The sequence below is a fragment of the Saccostrea cucullata genome, unplaced genomic scaffold (assembly GCF_032062105.1).
Source record: "Saccostrea cucullata isolate Sc308-1 unplaced genomic scaffold, CSIRO_AGI_Scuc_v1 ctg1998, whole genome shotgun sequence".
Classification (NCBI taxonomy): Eukaryota; Metazoa; Mollusca; class Bivalvia; order Ostreida; family Ostreidae; genus Saccostrea; species Saccostrea cuccullata.
Genome location: NW_026918864.1, coordinates 26,607 through 45,126, shown reverse-complemented (window position 1 = coordinate 45,126; position 18,520 = coordinate 26,607). Strand labels below are relative to the sequence as shown.

Genomic DNA, 18,520 nt, shown 5'->3' with positions numbered 1-18,520 from the left:
GTCAAATACATGTGGACTAAACTGATTATTCTTGTTCAAACTAAATTGATAAATATTATCTCATCACAATTTTACAATTGTATACGGAGATATAGGTATACGGCTATTGAATATATACATCTCAGCGCAGGTATTTATTAACATATTTTGTTTTTATGAAAAATCATAGATGATGAATCAATTATTTTTGTACATATTATTTTATAATGTTTCCAATTCGAAAAATGTCAGAAATGCAGTTTTTTTTCCAAAGAATATGATTGTTTCTGTGATATCATCTACCCATTGTTTGGAGTCATTTAATAAATATACTAAAACCCACTTGACTATTGAAGGATAAAACATATTATTAAGATTCATTTAAATGATATCAGACATCTTCAAAGAGTTTTTTAAAGAACTTACTAGTAAATTACTAGTAAATAAGCCTTATACCACTGCTTGCATAACAATTGGTAATAAAAAAACAAAAAGCTATAAAAAAAAATCTTGTCAGTACTGATATTTCAGCTGTGAAGACCACCTCCAGCACCCTTTATAGTATGATACAATCCATCAACCTTAAAAAAGGCACAGGCCTAAAACAAAATAACAAAAAAGTTTCTGCTAAAGGATTGGCGCATATGGAGAGATAAAAGTCGAAATATTCTTGCACGTCTACATGACTTGGCTCAGTTATATGCAAATGTGTTTTACCCCGTGTTCGTGCATTTTTAAAGTTAATTTTGAAACCTTATCATTGAAAAAATGTCTATCCAAACAGCAAATATTTCAGGAAAATAGACAAGTATTCCCATTGCTTGAATGAATAAGTGTTGACAAACGCATCAGATACAACCAATTAGAAAGTTGAATTTAAAAATCGATGCTATTTTTTTTAGCCCATTTTATTTATCAATACTGTTTTCTAAAAGAACGTTTTCTGTCAAGATAAAAGTTAAATACTAAGTATATAAAAATATTCATGCATGTGACCACAGGCACCTGACGTTACTCATTTTTCTTTTAATAAAAAATTACCACCTACCTAATAGGTAAGATTTTTTTTTATTAAAAGAAAAAAAGTAAAGTCAGGTGCCTGTGCATGTGACTAACGATTTTAAATTACTTCTAAAAAAAACAACAAAGTTTTAATGCATATTTAATAATATATAGTTATATTACTACATTCATGTGTAATTCAGATATGATAGAATTAGTGTTTCCAATCTACAATTCATTGTCAGCACACATCGATAATTGCACTTCACGAATTAAACTTGGTTACTGAATGAAGAGAGTCAAGAAACTATAGTTAGTAACTAAAGATCCGCAGCGAACTGACGTTCAAATCTTGCGGATGCACTGGCTTCTACATAAGTGTTGAATTGTCTCGCTTTGGCACGGGATTCCAGGATATCAACGCCACGTTTATTTTTTGTCTTCTTTATGACAACATTTCTTCTATCACTAACACCACCTTGACGAATACCTTCAGCTTGTTTAAAAAGGATTGGGGGCAGCTTCGTGCTCACAGAAGATGTGCGTGGTATTGCTTGCGCAGGTTCTACTCTAATTTGCCTGTATTCCTTGGCAGAGTACATTTTGTTCTTTCTGGAATGGTAATCGGAATCGTTGACAGTATAAACACTATTAACAGGTTTAACACTGTTTGAATTCATACGTAGTGCTCCATAACCAGGGACATATCCGACAATTGTTTTCTTTCTGGAGTTTATTCCAATACATGTACAGTCGTCTTCTTTTGCTTCTTTTGCAGCGGTTGGAAGGTTAATACCAATACATGTACAGTCGTCTTCTTTTGCAGTGGAAGGAACCCGGGAAGTAAATTTTCCTGGAACATCATGTGTGTAAATACCCTTGTTTCCTTTCTTTGGAAAGCATCCATTTGCGAGAACGGGGAAACGCGACTTTGCAACAGGATGGACGTTTTCTTGGTTCCTACAATTTTCATCTTGTCTGAACTGAAAATCAGATACTTTCAGAGATGGATTTGATGTGCTCAATCGCTCAGTATTTGGATTACTGTGTCGTTCTTTATCCTTATTTAAGCCTCGAGTATTTACCTTTGGAAGGATGTTTGCAAATGGCATGCTTTGAACTCTTTCTGTCCGATGCACATACTTCGGAATGACACTGAAGTGTGTTTCCTCTTTATATTGACTATCTTCATCATCAACAATAATCAGGTTTTCTCTATCAATTTTGCACGGAGAAAATGAATTCAAACATTTTCTGACATTGCTGTCTTCAAAATCTTTGAAGACATTCTTTTCAGCTTGCCCAGGCAATGACATATTGTCCTTCTCTGCACAATGTAGTTTACCGGAACCCTCTCTATGTTTCTCAGATTCAAAGTATCCATTCTCGTTTTCAAGACTTATGCTAGGATAAATTGGTTTTACTTTTCTCATTGTTGTATTTTCACCTTGAAACGGATTGACTTTTTTGGTTGTATTCATCGCCTTTTGGTTTGAAAGAACTTTAGTATTTATTTTTGAGTAATGTCTTTGTTTTCTGGCGTAACCGATCTTAGTTATGAGTTTTCTTTTATTGTTTACACAATTTTGATTCTCAATCACTGGTTTCTTTTTTTCCTCACTAAATTTAGAAAATTTTCTGTTTATTGTTGTTCTTTTTGCCTCATATTTCTTCCTACTTTGAAGGGAGTTCTTTGCAAAGTAAGCCGACTTATTCCTCCCTTGGCTCATGTTTGACGCGGTCGCAGCTTTCTGGACTGCCAAATTTTCCATTTCACCATCGTTTGGACTGGCTTTATGTGCGGTGATTTGAAGGATATCACTGTCGTTGTTGCTAACAATGAGTTTATTGCCCTCAACACCATCCGCACTTAAAGCACCAAAGACGTCTTCAATTTTATCCATATCGTCTTGCTGGAATGGTTTACATGTACAACGAATTGGTTTACATGTACAACGAATTGGAGTATTACCAATGAGTGCTAACATGACTCTATAACTTTCCTGCTTATCCTTGGGAAAATTACTAAACCAATTTCCAAAACTGTTCAATGCTCTGATATCAAAAACATTATGTTCTTTTACATCACAGACGGAAAGATGTTGATGACTTCGTGAGAACTCAGAAGTTCCATCGAGACAAGTGCATTCCAATTTGTTTCTTCTTGCATATTTCTTCAGAGTATATTGTCTGGCAGACCTTAAACAACAAAATTTTTTGCCTGTAGGTTGACAGCGCAAGAGCTCTACCGGTAAGTGAGAGATGACACTTGAGGGACTGTAGTGACACATCTCTGCTGTGTCGATTCTTGTGCTAAACCTTAATTGGACTCTCTCCGGTTGAGAGATTGGAATATATTCTGAATAGGCACTACTCATGCTGCTTTCGGAACAATTACTTCTGTTTGATCCCCTGCTCTTTGAGAGCTCTGGAATCCCATATCTTACAATGTGAAATGGAAACGAGTTTTCAAAGTAACATCTGTCATTGATATTTTCATTAGAGCTATTTTCACTACAGCGTGTGCTTGATATAGCATCGTTTTCAGATTGTGTATCCACATAGTGGTACTTTTCAGCAGTAATGCACGCTGGTGATAAACTTTGCATTTTTTCTTGCAACATTGATGTAGGAGTTAGTTCTCCTTCCGTGTCGGTGTCATTTGGCGAGCTGATGGACCACTCCGATTCACAGAAATTGCTGCTGATTGAAGAACGGATTTCCTGGGTAGGAGGTTCCATTTTCATTTGCAGAATTTATATTAGGGATAGAATAGGAACGGAAATTCTTGACGAATTTTATCTAAAGAAAAAAGAGAAAAAAATATATTAATTTTGCAGACCAAATGAATTACAATAAAATGGTAGTTATGGAAAAAGAAACAGATAAAGGAAGAATTAAGTCACGTGAAACTGGATATCAATTTTATCAGAAACAAAAAAGTTTAACTAAAGGTAGAATAAAGGACCGATGATAATCACAATATCCGGACTTATAAACATGCAGCATTAATATTCAACAACTGTTAATAAATCAGTTAACATCCTGCACAGATATTTCCTTATATCAATTTAAATATTAAATGTCAACAACAAAGGTAAATTTGATAGATGGCTCTGAAAAAAAAATTATCCAGTGTCATACTATGTTTTTGACCAATCATATTCAAATTGCAATTGATTTTTTTTTCTATGGGATTGGGTGAAAATTTTAAAATACAACACAAGTAACAGCTTTTTAAAAGGCTTGCCTGACTAAATCAATCAAAATCTGCATGAGGAGTGATAAACCTTTCGAGCAATACTTTTGTGGATTTAAAGTATGTTCTTACTGTATATTTTGAAAACCTTATGAAAATGAAATCCTTGATTTTATTTAACTTACAGAGGAATCATCTTTACATTGCATACTAAAGAGTTAAAGAGTCATTCTGTTTGGGGGGGGGGGGGGGCTGCAAGTGGAGTGATCTGCCCTTGGATCTAAATTGAAAGCTACATTACACCTGTTATATAATATCTTTAATATCTTTTATGAAATCAAGCATTGTAACATTTTACAAGATGGAGATATAATTAGAAATACACATTTTGTCGGAGTGTATTTATTCCACTGAAGTAAACAGTAGTATTAATGTGTGTTCATTAATGTTTTTTTCTGAAAATGGAGGGGGGGGGGGGGGTAGTGCCACTATTATATACCGGTATTAAGAATGAAATAAGAAAATTCAATATTTAGGCCTGTGTGGAAAGAACAAATCCAAGATTTTGTACTGGTTTATTATCTATTGTGTGCATCTGATGTTCCATGGCTTGTTGAACTGCGTTGATCATTTTTGGACTAGTCCTTAGGAAAAAAAAAATTCTTTAGTAATGCATGTCCGTATACTGATATGTTACTGAAAAGAATTAGATAAAATTTTTAGATAAAATTTCTAAAGTATTAGAAGGAGATTAAATGAACAAACTTTTTTTTTATTCCATAGACGTTAGCACACCCATTCACATAATAGAAAAATCCATGGAATAGCTTACTGTGACATTTGGCGCGAAAAGAGCGATACAACCCTTTCATAGAATATAAATGGACTGAAATGCAGAAAAAAGGATACACGGGCATGTTGAAACGTTTAATCACATGGAATACTAGTAATTGTTCCATGCAAAAAGATTAAATGAAGTAAACACTACAGTATTTGGCATCAGTAATATCATTCTTTTTTCTTAAAACTGTATCTTTCAAAATCTAGCTCTCTGGGTATGATCTATTAATTTCGAATTTTGCAAATACCAGTCCTTATACAGCCTGACGCCGTGACGTCAGGCAATTACTTGTATGCTTGCAATAACTAATACATGCAACTTAATACATAAAACATTTTTCAGAAAAGACTTTTCACAATTTAAACCATCAAATTGGTTCTGCAGAGTTTTAGCTATTATAATTTTTTTTCTTAAATTGTTGCTCTATTTCAGAGTGACTCTAAATTTGTATCAAATTCTTTTCATTAAATATAATATTTATGATAATTATTCAATAAAATTATTTATTCATTGTAAATCATGTTTTAAAATGAAAATCAAAATAAAAAAAAATATTCTTGTCTAAACTCTGTATGCTATGGAAAGCCAACAGGTTCAAAGTTCCAACTTGCGTTTGCATTTTACACTTTTCAAGTTTTGTTGGATAATTTACAATTAACATTGTGATAGAATATTTGACAAATTTTAAAATTATGATTTACAATTTACAAATTAAGGTTTAAATGTGTACATTTTAGCAAATGAAAGGTCTTGTCACAAGGATTTAATATGTAAAGTATGGATGCACTAGCCCTAACCCTTTAAAAGTTATGGTCAAGGTTTGCTTTTTTAAAGTAAGTCAAACTCAAAGGTCAAGGTCAAAAGATATGGCCAAAGTAAAAGTTTAAAATTTTCATGTAAAAGTGGGTCAAACTCCAAGGTCAAGGTCAAAAGGTCAAATTTCGTGATAGCCAAAGAAAGATTTTGTCACAAGGAATTTGAATTTAAACATATTTTATTGATATAATCAATTGGATCAGACACAAGTTTTTCCAACTTAGAATATCCTCTCCAACACAAACAAAGAAAAACAAATTTATATACACGTGATGAACAACAAATAAATCTACGTGCAAGGAAAGATGAAAGAAGGAAGGGGATGTAAAGGATACAGAATAGTTACGCTTACTGTTCAAAAAATCTTTTCGAATTTTTAATATACTTATGTACGGCTTTAACATTATTGATATTACTTTGTTGACCCAAGTTTGGGTCCCCAAAAAGAATTTTATCAAGGTCTATTTCTCCTTTGTTATTTTTTATAGCATGAAATAATTCTGTTCTTATTTCAGTACAATTTTTACAATAGAGGAAGAAATGCTCAGTGTTTTCATTGATATATCCACAAGAACACTGGGTATTGTCTGAAAGTCTAAACTTAAAAAGATCTGACTTAAGGAGGCTTACATTGTGCCTCATTCTGGTTAAAATTGAATTCAGTTTTTTGTCGCCATAAGAAAGATATTTTGGGGGAGGATCACCTTTAGAGAGTCTCTTTTTAAAAGCATTTATAGTGTCAAGGTTTCTAGTCTCAGTAGGCAATGCATTCCATGCTGATATTGTAGATGGAAAAAATGAGTTTTTTAATAAATTTGTTCTACATTGGGGAATAACAATATTATTACTATTTCGTAGATCATAATTGGTAGTTTGAGAGACTTCAGGGGGTAATAGATTTAGTAAATATTCTGGTGCGAGGCCATGTTTTATTTTATACATTAAACATAATTTTCTCCTTTCCCGTCTACAAGCAAGAGTTTCCCATCCCGTTTCGAAATATAGAGATTTACGAGAAGCATAAATAGGAAGGCCTGTGACAATACGCGCAGCTTCTAATTGTAATTTCTCCAGCCTATCACAGTCAGCTGCGGTAATATTATCCCATACTTCTGATGCATATTCAAATAGGGGTCTAATAAAAGTAATATACATCTTATTTAAAAAGTCACGATTTAACGTTAATTTCAGTTTCCGAAGAACAGCAATTTCTTTTGAGGTCTTTTTAATAATGTTGTCAATATGGTTTGTCCACTTCCCAGAATTTGAAAAGATAAGTCCAAGATGACAATGAGTAGACGATGGGACTATTTCTTTATTGTCAAACTTAAATCGTAGATTGGATACTTCGTCTTCTTTACAACCAAATATTAATATTTTGGTTTTATCAGGATTAAATTTTACAACCCAATTTTTTGACCATTCATTAATCTGTTCTAGATCATAGTTAGTAAGTCTTTCTAAGTCCTGCAAGTTTTTGGAAGTATTAGACACAGATGTATCATCTGCAAATAATCTAGAGAGACCTAAGAGTCCACATGGCAGGTCATTTATATAGATTAAAAAAAGTAAAGGACCAAGCACAGAGCCCTGGGGAACTCCTGCTTTGGTTTTTCCTACGGAAGAACTTGATGATTTTATTTTGACCTGTTGTGATCTACTAGTGAGATAATCATTTAGCCACACAAGAACCTCTCCCACAAACCCATACTTTTCTAATTTGTATTTCAATCCTTTTAACCAAACTGTGTCAAATGCCTTGCTAATATCGCAAAAGGCAAAGCACGTGACTTCTTTACTGTCTAGGGCAATACAGATGTTATGTTAAATTTCTATTAATTGGGTAACAGTTGAATGGTTACGCATAAATCCAGCTTGTAAGTTGTATAAAAGTTTATGTGATACTAAATGATTATAAATGTATTTAAACATTACCCTTTCAAAAATTTTCCCTATGCAACTCAATAAGGAAATGGGTCTGTAGTTGGATGGGTTTGATTTCTCACCCTTTTTAAAAACAGGTATTACATTAGCATGTTTCCAAGCACATGGAAATTTCCCAGTTCTCAGAGATTTATTAAAGATGATTTCTAGCGGGATTGCAATCTCATTACTTATTTCTTTTATTAAGATATGACTGAAGTTGTCTGGACCAGAGGCTTTTTTTGGATCTAAAGTTCCAATAATATCGACAATTTCGTTTTCGTTTATTACTATATTTTCAAGTTTGGCTTCTGTTCTTGATTCGAATTCGGGGAGGTCTTTATCTATGTTATCATTAGAAGAAACTTTACAGAAATAAGCATTCAGTACTTCACATTTTCCTTCATCTGTAAATACATAGTCATTATTTTCTTTTAGTGGAGGAACGGAGTGTGACGGCTTAGAACCTTTCAATAATCTGCGAACTATCTGCCAATAAGTTTTAGAGTTTGTACAATTTAGATGATTTAATGATTCATTCAGGTTTAACAAGTACTCTTCTTCTAGTTTCTTTTTAAAATTATTGACTTTATTTCTTTGTTTACGGTATTTTGCTTTATCTTCCTCATTTTTTGATTTTCTGTAAGCTTTTCTAAATTTTTCGCGCAAATTTATTTCTTTCCTAATTTCAGAGTTGAACCAAGGTTTATCGTCCGGTCTTACTATTACATCTTTTTGTGGGATGTGTTCATTCACAAATTTTGAAATTTTTTCGTTAAATTTAACTATATCAACATCAACATCTTCGCTATTTAAAATTTCATCCCAATTTGTTTCATTCATATCCGTTCTAAATAGATCAAAGTTAGCTCTTTTGTACTGGAAAATCTTTCGAACATACGTATTTTTAATCGCTGTGTCTAGTTTGAGTATAATATAAGTTGCTTTGTGATCACTTATAGTTTTGTCTATATCGATAGTTCCTGATTCAAGGCAATCAAGGGTATCTGTGATAAGAATGGGATCAATACAAGTCGATGTCACATTTGTCACTCTTGTTGGCTCGGTAATATAGTTTGTGAGATTATATGTCATAACTAGTGCTAATTGTAACGGGGACCGTTACAGATGTTCCCCAAACGCTCCCCAACTCCTTTTTGGTGCCATATTCCCTGTAAGCTTCATTAAATAAGACAAACTCTGTGCATTTTGACTTTAACAACGTTTTCTCAGAAGGATACCAATTATATTCAAATTTTAGCATTGCACCCGTGCGCATGTGAATGCATGTCCGTTATGATCATATCATCTTGTCTACACTATCTACATATTTTAATATTCAATATATTAAAGCATTCAGTCCAAAAGTATGAAAAATCACTCTTTCAAGTGTATTTTTCATTTCACTCGTTCCAAATGCATGCACGTGCGTGCACGTGCATGATGACCATACCTTCTTGTAGGAGTCCCTTACATCTATCTATATTCTAAATCCCATCCTGTTTGGTTGAAAAACAAGGGAGTTATAGCCATTTCAAGTTTAAGCCAATCAGATTGCAGCACACGTGCATGCGCGTGATTTCATGATTTTTTTCTATATCATATTGTAGGATGTCCTAATGCATGACAATGTTTTAAATTTCAAAGCATTTCGTCAAAAAACAAAGTAGATTTAGCCATTTAAAGTTTCAGCCAATCAGATTTCAGGACGCGGTCATGCGCATGCTTTCATGAAAATTCTTATATATCATGCTGTAGATTTTCATAATGTAGGTCTATGTTCAAAATTTCAAAGGATTATGCCAAGAAACAAGAAAGATATAGAGACTTTAGTTTCAGCCAATCAGAGCGAAGCACACGTGCATGCGCGTGCGATCTTGCTATTTTGACCATGTCATCTTGTGCATACTACTTATATATACTTATAAAATGAGTTTCAAAGCATTTAATCAATAGTTTTAATAGTTACGTCTGTATCAATTATATTAGACATTTCTCGTGTTGCACGTGCGAGCTCTTGCAAGCACATGTGCATGCACATGCTTTCATGAAAAATCTTATATTACAGGCTGTAGATCTCCCTAATGTATGACTATGTTCAAAATTTCAAATGATTTTATCAATAAACAAAAAAGATATTGAGACTTTAGTTTCAGCCAATCAGAGCGAAGCACACGTGCACGCGCGTGCGATCTTGCTATTTTGACCATGTCATCTTGTGCATACTACTAATATATCCTTACATTATAAGTTTCAAAACATTACGTCACAAAATAGAGAAGTTACGGTTATATCCATTATATATTGGTAATTTTAAGTTTTGCACGTGCGCGCTCTTGCAAGCACGTGCGCGCAAAATGACCTTGATTCCGCAAATCTACATAACATGCCTACTTACCCTAAAAAGGTTTCACCTAAGTCTGATGTGTAGTTTACAAGATCACTCGCGGACAAAATTTTCCCAGGAAGAAAAATAATAATAAGAATAAGAATAATAATAACTAGGGCTAATTGTAACGGGAACCGTTACAGATGTTCCCCAAACGCTCCCCAACTCCCTTTTGGTGCCTTACTCCCTGTAAGCTTCATTAAATAAGACGAACTCTATGCCTTTTAGACTATAACAATGTTTTCCCAAAAGTATATTCAGTATATTCAAATTTATGCATTGCACGCATGCGCATTTGAATGCATGTGCGTAATGACCTTATTATCTTGTCTACACTATTTATATACTAGAAATTACAGCGTTTTATCCAAAAGTATTAAAAAATACGTTTTAATCTAGTGTATTTGTAATTTTACTCATTTCACGTGCACGCACGTGCGTGCATGTGCATGTCAACCATATCTTCTTGTAGGAGTCTGTTATGTTTGTCTATGTTCTAAATCCCATCCTGTTTGGTTGAAAAACGAGGAAGTTATAGCCATTTTAAGTTTAAGCCAATCAGATTGCAGCGCACGTGTATGCGCATGTTTTCATGACAACTGTTATATATCATATTGTAGGACATCCTAATGCATGATTATGTTTAAAATTTTAAAGCATTTCGTCAAAAATTAAAAAAAGATATTGCGATTTTTGTTTCAGCGAATCACAGCAAAGCACACGTGCATGCACGTGCATGCCTGTGCATGACGACCATACCTCCTTGTGGGAGACCATTATGTTTGTCTATGTTCTAAATCCCATACTGTTTCGTTGAAAAACAAGGGAGTTATAGCCATTTAAAGTTTAAGCCAATCAGATTGCAGCGCACGTGCATGCGCGTGTTTACATGACAATTGTTATATATCATATTGTAGTACATCCTAAAGTATGCCTATATTTTAAATTTCATAGCATTTTGTGAAAAAACAGAAAAGATATTGAGATTTCTGTTTCAGCCAATCAGAGCGAAGCGCACGTGCATGCGCGTGAGTTCGTGCTAATTTGACAGTGTCACATTGTCTACACTATGAATATATCCTTATTAAATGAGTTTTAAAATATTTCATCAAAAAATGTTAAAGTTATGGCTATATAAAGTATATCCGTCATTTCACTCATTTCACGCGCCCGCACGTGCATGCGTATGCGCGCAAAATAACCTTCGTGTTGCACTCCTACACTACACACCTATTAACCCTAAAAAGGTTTTAGCTCAGTTGGGTGAACAGTTTCTGAGAACACTCGCGGACAAAAAAGTACCGGAGAACAAAGAAGAAAAAAAAGAATAATAATAATAACTAGTGCTAATTGTAACGGGGACCGTTACAGATGTTCCCCAAACGCTCCCCAACTCCCTTTTGGTGCCATATTCCCTGTAAGCTTCATTAAATAAGACAAACTCGATGCATTTGAGACTTTAATAACGTTTACCCAGAAGTGTACAAAGTTCATTCAAATTTTGCGTGCGCATGTGAATGCATGTGCGTAATGACCATATCATCTTGTCTACACAATCTATATATTTTTATACTAAATATTAAAGCATTTAATCCAAAAGTATTAAATAGATACGCTCATTCAAGTGTTTTTTGATTTTGCTCATTTCACGTGCACGCACGTGCATACATGAGCATGGTGACCATATCTTCTTGTAGATGTCCGTTACATCTATCTATGTTCTGAATCCCACCCCGTTTGGTTGAAAACCAAGGGAGTTATAGCTGTTTTAAGTTTCAGCCAATCGGATTGCAGCGCACGTACATGCACGTGTATGCATGTGCATGGTGACCATATTTTGTTGTAGTAGTTCCGTATATCTATCTATGTTCCAAATCCCATCCTGTTTGGTTGACAATCAAGGGAGTTATAGCTATTTAAAGTTTAAGCCAATCAGATTGCAGCGCACGTGCATGCACGTGTTTTCATGATAATTGCTATATATCTTGTTGTAGGATATTCTAATGCATGGCTATTTTCAAAATTTCAAAGGATTTCGTCAAAAAACAAGAAAGATATTGAGACTTTAGTTTCAGCCAATCAGAGCAAAGCGCACGTGCAAGCGCGTGAGATCTTGCTACTTTGACCATGTCATATTGTCTATGCTTCTAATGTATCCTTATATTATAAGTTTCAAAGCATTTCATCAAAAATTTAAAAAGTTACGCCTATATAAATTAAATCATTCATTTCACTTTTTGCACGTGCACTCTCTTGCAAGCACGTGCGCGCAAAATGACCTTCGTTCCGCAAATCTACATAACATGTCTACTGACCCTAAAAACATTTCACCTTAGTCGGATGTATAGTTTACGAGATCATTCCCGGACAAAAAAGTACCCAGGAAGAAGAAGAAAAATAATAATAATAATAATAATAAGAAACAGAGTAAAAACAATATGTTCCCCAACTTCGTTTGGGGAACATAATAATAAGAAACCGAGTAAAAACAATATGTTCCCAAACTCCGTTTGGGGAACATAATAATAAGAAACAGAGTAAAAACAATATGTTCCCAAACTTCGTTTGGGGAACATAATAAGGCAGCAAAATTCAAATTCTCATTTCTCTACTAAGATTTTTACATCGGGCTCGGAGTTGATTTTCTTCAGAAAGACAGGACTGGGTTCAAGGCGACTAGGGGTACCACACCGGTAATTGACCAATCAAAATGAACTTAGTCAATTGTAGGTCCATACATTAAGCCGATTTTCCTTTCTTTTGAGAGTTTTTTTAATTTCCTTCCAGGCCAGTTTGACAACTCTGGTACCTGTGCCTAGGAAATTTTATCTACTCTATAAATAAATAAAGTTTTTTGACAGGAACTATTTCTCCAGGGCATAGGAGGCTACTTCCTGGGGTGCTTTTGTGATGTTTATAAAGACATGGAAAACACGTGGATTTGAGGGTAGCCCTGTTTGCATATGCAAATAAATCAGAAAATGTGGTGTACGTACCCTGGTTTTTTGGTGTCAGCTAATGTGACAGGTATTGTTTAACACCCCCTTATCAATATTTTTTCATGAATTCAAACACGTGAGGTTTTACTGGAAAGAAACGTGTATTGCTTTTTAATATACCGAAACTCGCTATTTCTGGGGATTGTGTAATTCTAAAAAAAATTCAGATAAATTTCAATGGTGAAATAAAAGAAGAATGCTTGGTATTAAAATATTAATTCATATCAGTAGAATTGAATGCTATTAACGACATCTGGAGAAATAGGCTTTAAAAGGTTTATATCATATCTTTGTTCGTCTGCACTTAAATTTCAAACACGACAGAATTTGTAATTTTTGCCATAAAAATTCATAATTTCTATATACTTTAGAGACTTACCGTAAAACTTTCAGGAAACTTTCTATGAAGTCTTTTCTGCACCTTAAGTGAAATTTTATGTCGATCCCAGGTGTTGATCGAGTTTCAGAGAAATTTTCTACGTTGTTATTGATTTTTTTTTTAAGGAGAAGGGGGGGGGGTTGACTTTTTTATTCTAAGCATTTGTTAAAGTGAGTTTGTAAATACATCTACGAACTTGAGCTGGATTGTGACCTTTGGGTCAAGGGGTCAAAGGTAAAAAGGTTAATAATCAAAGCATTTCATAAAGAAATATAAAAGTAACGGCCATATCAAGTATATAAGTCATTTGATCATTGCACGCGCGCGAAGGTGCAATGCATGAAAGCTATATCATCGTGACTACACTTTTAATGTGTTTCTATTCTTTGAATTTTGAAACGTTTCATAAAAAAAATTACGACTATATCAAGTAAATCGGTCATTTAACGCATTGCGCGCGCACACGTGCATGCAAGTCCTTGCATTCAAGTTTGATAGTAGCATAATGTAAGAATCCGTCATATCTATTCATATTCTAAATTTCATCCTGTTTTGTTGAGAATCAAAAAAGTTATAGGCATTTAAAATTTAAGCCAATCAGATCGCAGCACACGTGCATGGGCGTGGTTTCTTGAAAACTTTTATATATCATAGTTTAGGACGTATTAAGGTATGATTATGTTTTAAAATTCAAAGTATTTTGTCAAAAAACAAGTAAGATATTGAGATTTTTGTTTCAGCTAATCAGAGCAAAGCGCACGTGCATGCGCGTGCATGCATGTGCATGATGACCGTAACTTCTTATAGGAGTCTATTGTGTCTGTCTATGTTCTAAATCTTATCGTGGTTGGTTGAAAAACAAGGGAGTTACAGCCATTTGAAGTTTAAGCCAATCAGATTGCAGCGCACGTGCATGCGCATGCTTTCATGACAAATGTTATACATCATGTTGTAGGACATCTTAAAGTATGCTTATATTTTAAATTTCATACCATTTCGTCAAAAAACGGAAAAGATATTGAGATTTTTGTTTCAGCCAATCAGAGCGAAGCGCACGTAAATGCGCGTGAGTTCTTGCTAATTTGACAGTGTCACACTATCTACACTATTAATATATCCTTATATAATGAGTTTCAAAGCATTTCATCGGAAAATGTTAAAGTTATGGCTATATTAAATATATTAGTCATTTCAGTCATTTCACGCGCCCGCACGTGCAGGCGTATGCGCGCAAAATGACCTTCGTTCCGCACACCTACACAACACACCTATTAACCCTAAAAAGGTTTTAGCTCAGTTGGGTGAACAGTTTCTGAGAACACTCGCGGACAAAAAAGTACCGGAGAAGAAATAAGAAGAAAAAAGAATAATAATAATAATAACTAGTGCTAATTGTAACGGGGACCGTTACAGATGTTCCCCAAACGCTCCCCAACTCCCTTTTCGTGCCATATTCCCTGTAAGCTTCATTAGATAAGACAAATTCTATGCATTTGAGACTTTAACAACGTTTACCCAGAAGTGTACCAAGTTCATTCAAATTTGGCGTGCGCATGTGAATGCATGTGCGTAATGACCATATCATCTTGTCTACACAATCTATACATGTATATTTTTATATACTAAATATTAAAGCATTTAATCCAAAAGTATGAAAAAGATACGCTCATTCAAGTGTTTTTTTTTTATTTTGCTCATTTCACGTGCACGCACGTGCATACATGAGCATGGTGACCATATCTTCTTGTAGATGTCCGTTACATCTATCTATGTTCTAAATCCCACCCCATTTGGTTGAAATCCAAGGGAGTTATAGCTGTTAAAAGTTTCAGCCAATCAGATTGCAGCACACTTACATGCACGTGTATGCATGTGCATGTTGACCATATTTTCTTGTAGTAGTCCAGTATATCTATCAATGTTCCAAATCCCATCCTGTTTGGTTGAAAATCAATGGAGTTATAGCTATTTAAAGTTTAAGCCAATCAGATTGCAGCGCACGTGCATGCACGTGTTTTCATGATAATTGCTATATATCTTGTTGTAGGATATCCTAATGCATGGCTATTTTCAAAATTTCAAAGGATTTCGTCAAAAAATAAGAAAGATATTGAGACTTTAGTTTCAGCCAATCAGAGCAAAGCGCACGTGCATGCGCGTGAGATCTTGCTATTTTGACCATGTCATATTGTCTATGCCTCTAATATATCCTTATATTATAAGTTTCAAAGCATTTCATCAAAAATTTAAAAAGTTACGCCTATATCAATTAAATCGGTCATTTCACATGTTGCACGTGCACGCTCTTGCAAGCACGTGCGCGCAAAATGACCTTCGTTCCGCAAATCTACATAACATGTCTACTGACCCTAAAAACATTTCACCTTAGTCGGATGTATAGTTTACGAGATCATTCCCGGACAAAAAAGTACCCAGGAAGAAGAAGAAAAATAATAATAACTAGTGCTAATTGTAACGGGGACCGTTACAGATGTTCCCCAAACGCTCCCCAACTCCCTTTTGGTGCCATATTCCCTCATATTCATTCATTAAATAGGACAAAATCTATGCATTTTTGACTTTAACAACGCCAAGTTCATTCAAATTTTAGCATTGCACGTGTGCGCATGTGAATGCATGTGCGTAATGACCATATCATCTTGTTCAAACAATCTATATATTTTGATATACTAAATACATGTATTAAAGTATTTAATCCAAAAGTATAAAAAAAAAACGCTCATTCAAGTGTATTTTTTATTTTACCCGTTTCACGTGCACGCACGTGCATACATGAGCATGGTGACTATACCTTCTTGTAGATGTCCGTTACATCTATCTATGTTCTAAATCCCAGCCCGTTTGGTTGAAAACCAAGGGAGTTATAGCTGTTTAAAGTTTCAGCCAATCAGATTGCAGCGCACATACATGCACGTGTATGCATGTGTATGGTGACCATATTTTCTTGTAGCAGACCAGTATATCTATCTATGTTCCAAATCCCATCCTGTTTGGTTGAAAATCAAAGGAGTTATAGCTATTTAAATTTTAAGCCAATCAGATTGCAGCGCACGTGCATGCACGTGTTTTCATAATAATTGCTATATATCATGTTGTAGGATATTCTAATGCATGGCAATTTTCAAAATTTCAAAGGATTTCTTCAAAAAACAAGAAAGATATAGAGACTTTAGTTTCAGCCAATCAGAGCAAAGTGCACGTGCATGCGCGTGAGATCTTGCTCTTTTGACCATGTCATATTGTCTATGCTACTAATATATCCTTATGTTATAAGTTTCAAAGCATTTCATCGAAAATTTAAAAAGTTACGCCTATATCAATTAAATCGGTCATTTCACATGTTGCACGTGCACGCTCTTGCAAGCACGTGCGCGCAAAATGACCTTCGTTCCGCAAATCTACATAACATGTCTACTGACCCTAAAAACATTTCACCTTAGTCGGATGTATAGTTTACGAGATCATTCCCGGACAAAAAAGTACCCAGGAAGAAGAAGAAGAAAAATAATAATAATAAGAAACAGAGCAAAAACAATATGTTCCCCAACTTCGTTTGGGGAACATAATAATAATAATAAGAAACAGAGTAAAAACAATATGTTCCCCAACTTCGTTTGGGGAACATAATAAGAAACAGAGTAAAAACAATATGTTCCCAAACTTCGTTTGGGGAACATAATAAGAAACAGAGTAAAAACAATATGTTCCCCAACTTCGTTTGGGGAACATAATTAGATCATTTACGTTGGTTGGAAGCTTTTTACTGAAATCTATATTCCAATCACCATTTAATACTAAATTATTAGATTCATCTAGAGCCCTTCCGATTGAGATCTCAAGTCGGTTCCAGAATTCAACCTTGGATGTTTCAGGTCTATAGATGGTGCATAGAAAAACACTTTTTGATTTTAACTTAATTTCAACCCATATTGTTTCATCAAACGCATTTTCAAAATCACGGCGTCTCAGAGCGACTAAGCCTTCTCTTATATAAATAAGGATTCCGCCGCCATGACTAGTTCTGTCTAATCTAAATGGAGTATTGTAACCCTTAATTGTTAAATTCTCTGTGTTTACTAGTTCATTTAAATGGGTCTCGGTAAAACATAAAGGAATACACATGTGAAATATGAAAGTCATGTCTCCACTAAATCAAAAGTTATGGGCAAGTTTAAAGTTTTTTACGGACAAGCAGACAGACAGACAAACAGCTAGACAGACAGACAGACAGACAGACAGACGGACGGACACGACAAAAACTATATACCCCCGAAACTTCGTTTACGGGGGCATAAAAAGTAAGAAGTCAAATTTAAAGCATCAATTCATTTTCAAGTAACGATCTATCGTGTAGATTTTTAATTTATACATTTCGTACCTGTAAGATATCAATTTTTTTAAATAAAATGTTTGACGTTAGGTTTACATTTTCGCTAAATTCACTGGACAAAGATTAATTAATATACATATGCATTGTATTATGTAATAGGAATCGTCGCAAAAGATATCTTCGTTTTGCTTTTTTACCAAATGTTTTGAACATAAAGATTTTTTACATTTATTTTAAAATTAATCTAAAAATGCAATGTAAAACACTTACCAACAAGGCAACTATTATGACGTCACTTAGAAAACTGTATTGTGATGTCATAAAATTGTGTTTCCTTGCAAGTTTCGACAGTTTGTGAATGGGGTTCCTATGTACTTGAATTTTTCGTTGTTATTTCTTTTTTTATTAATTTCATTTTTGTGTATATCCAATCATTCTTAATGGATCAAAGAACAGCATTTATAAAACGGTAGTATTGTACTGCCGTCTACTTCTATAGGAATGATTGGTATGACATAACATAAAGTTAATTCCAGTTCGAAGTTGGTATTTTCATCACTCTATCGTTATCTCACCGTTTTAATGTATTAAATAGACATAGGTACTTTTTTTCTCATAGGCGACTTTCCCACCAGAAATGAG

At 34.2% G+C, this 18,520-nt stretch overlaps 2 protein-coding genes across 2 annotated transcripts in view; one reads left to right on the top strand and one right to left on the bottom strand.

Annotated features, from left to right (window-relative positions):
- Positions 1–1,179: 1,179 nt before the first annotated feature.
- On the bottom strand, positions 1,180–18,173 carry LOC134272763 (uncharacterized). Its single transcript, XM_062754947.1, has 2 exons — positions 18,149–18,173; positions 1,180–3,783 (listed from the first exon to the last, which is right to left on the bottom strand). Exon 2 carries the CDS (start codon positions 3,726–3,728, stop codon positions 1,302–1,304), a length of 2,427 nt encoding a protein of 808 aa, XP_062610931.1. The 5' UTR covers positions 3,729–3,783; positions 18,149–18,173; the 3' UTR covers positions 1,180–1,301.
- Positions 3,613–18,520, top strand: part of LOC134272774 (uncharacterized) — a 33,077-nt gene continuing 18,169 nt past the window's right edge. Inside the window, exon 1 of the mRNA XM_062754956.1 lies at positions 3,613–3,708. The gene's annotated coding sequence lies outside the window, so the exon portion shown is untranslated. The remainder of the gene's footprint in view (positions 3,709–18,520) is intronic.

What these genes read in the sequence shown, in the direction of transcription:
- LOC134272763 (XM_062754947.1), bottom strand. Translation starts at nt 3,728, where the DNA reads ATGAAAATGGAACCTCCTACCCAGGAAATCCGTTCTTCAATCAGCAGC.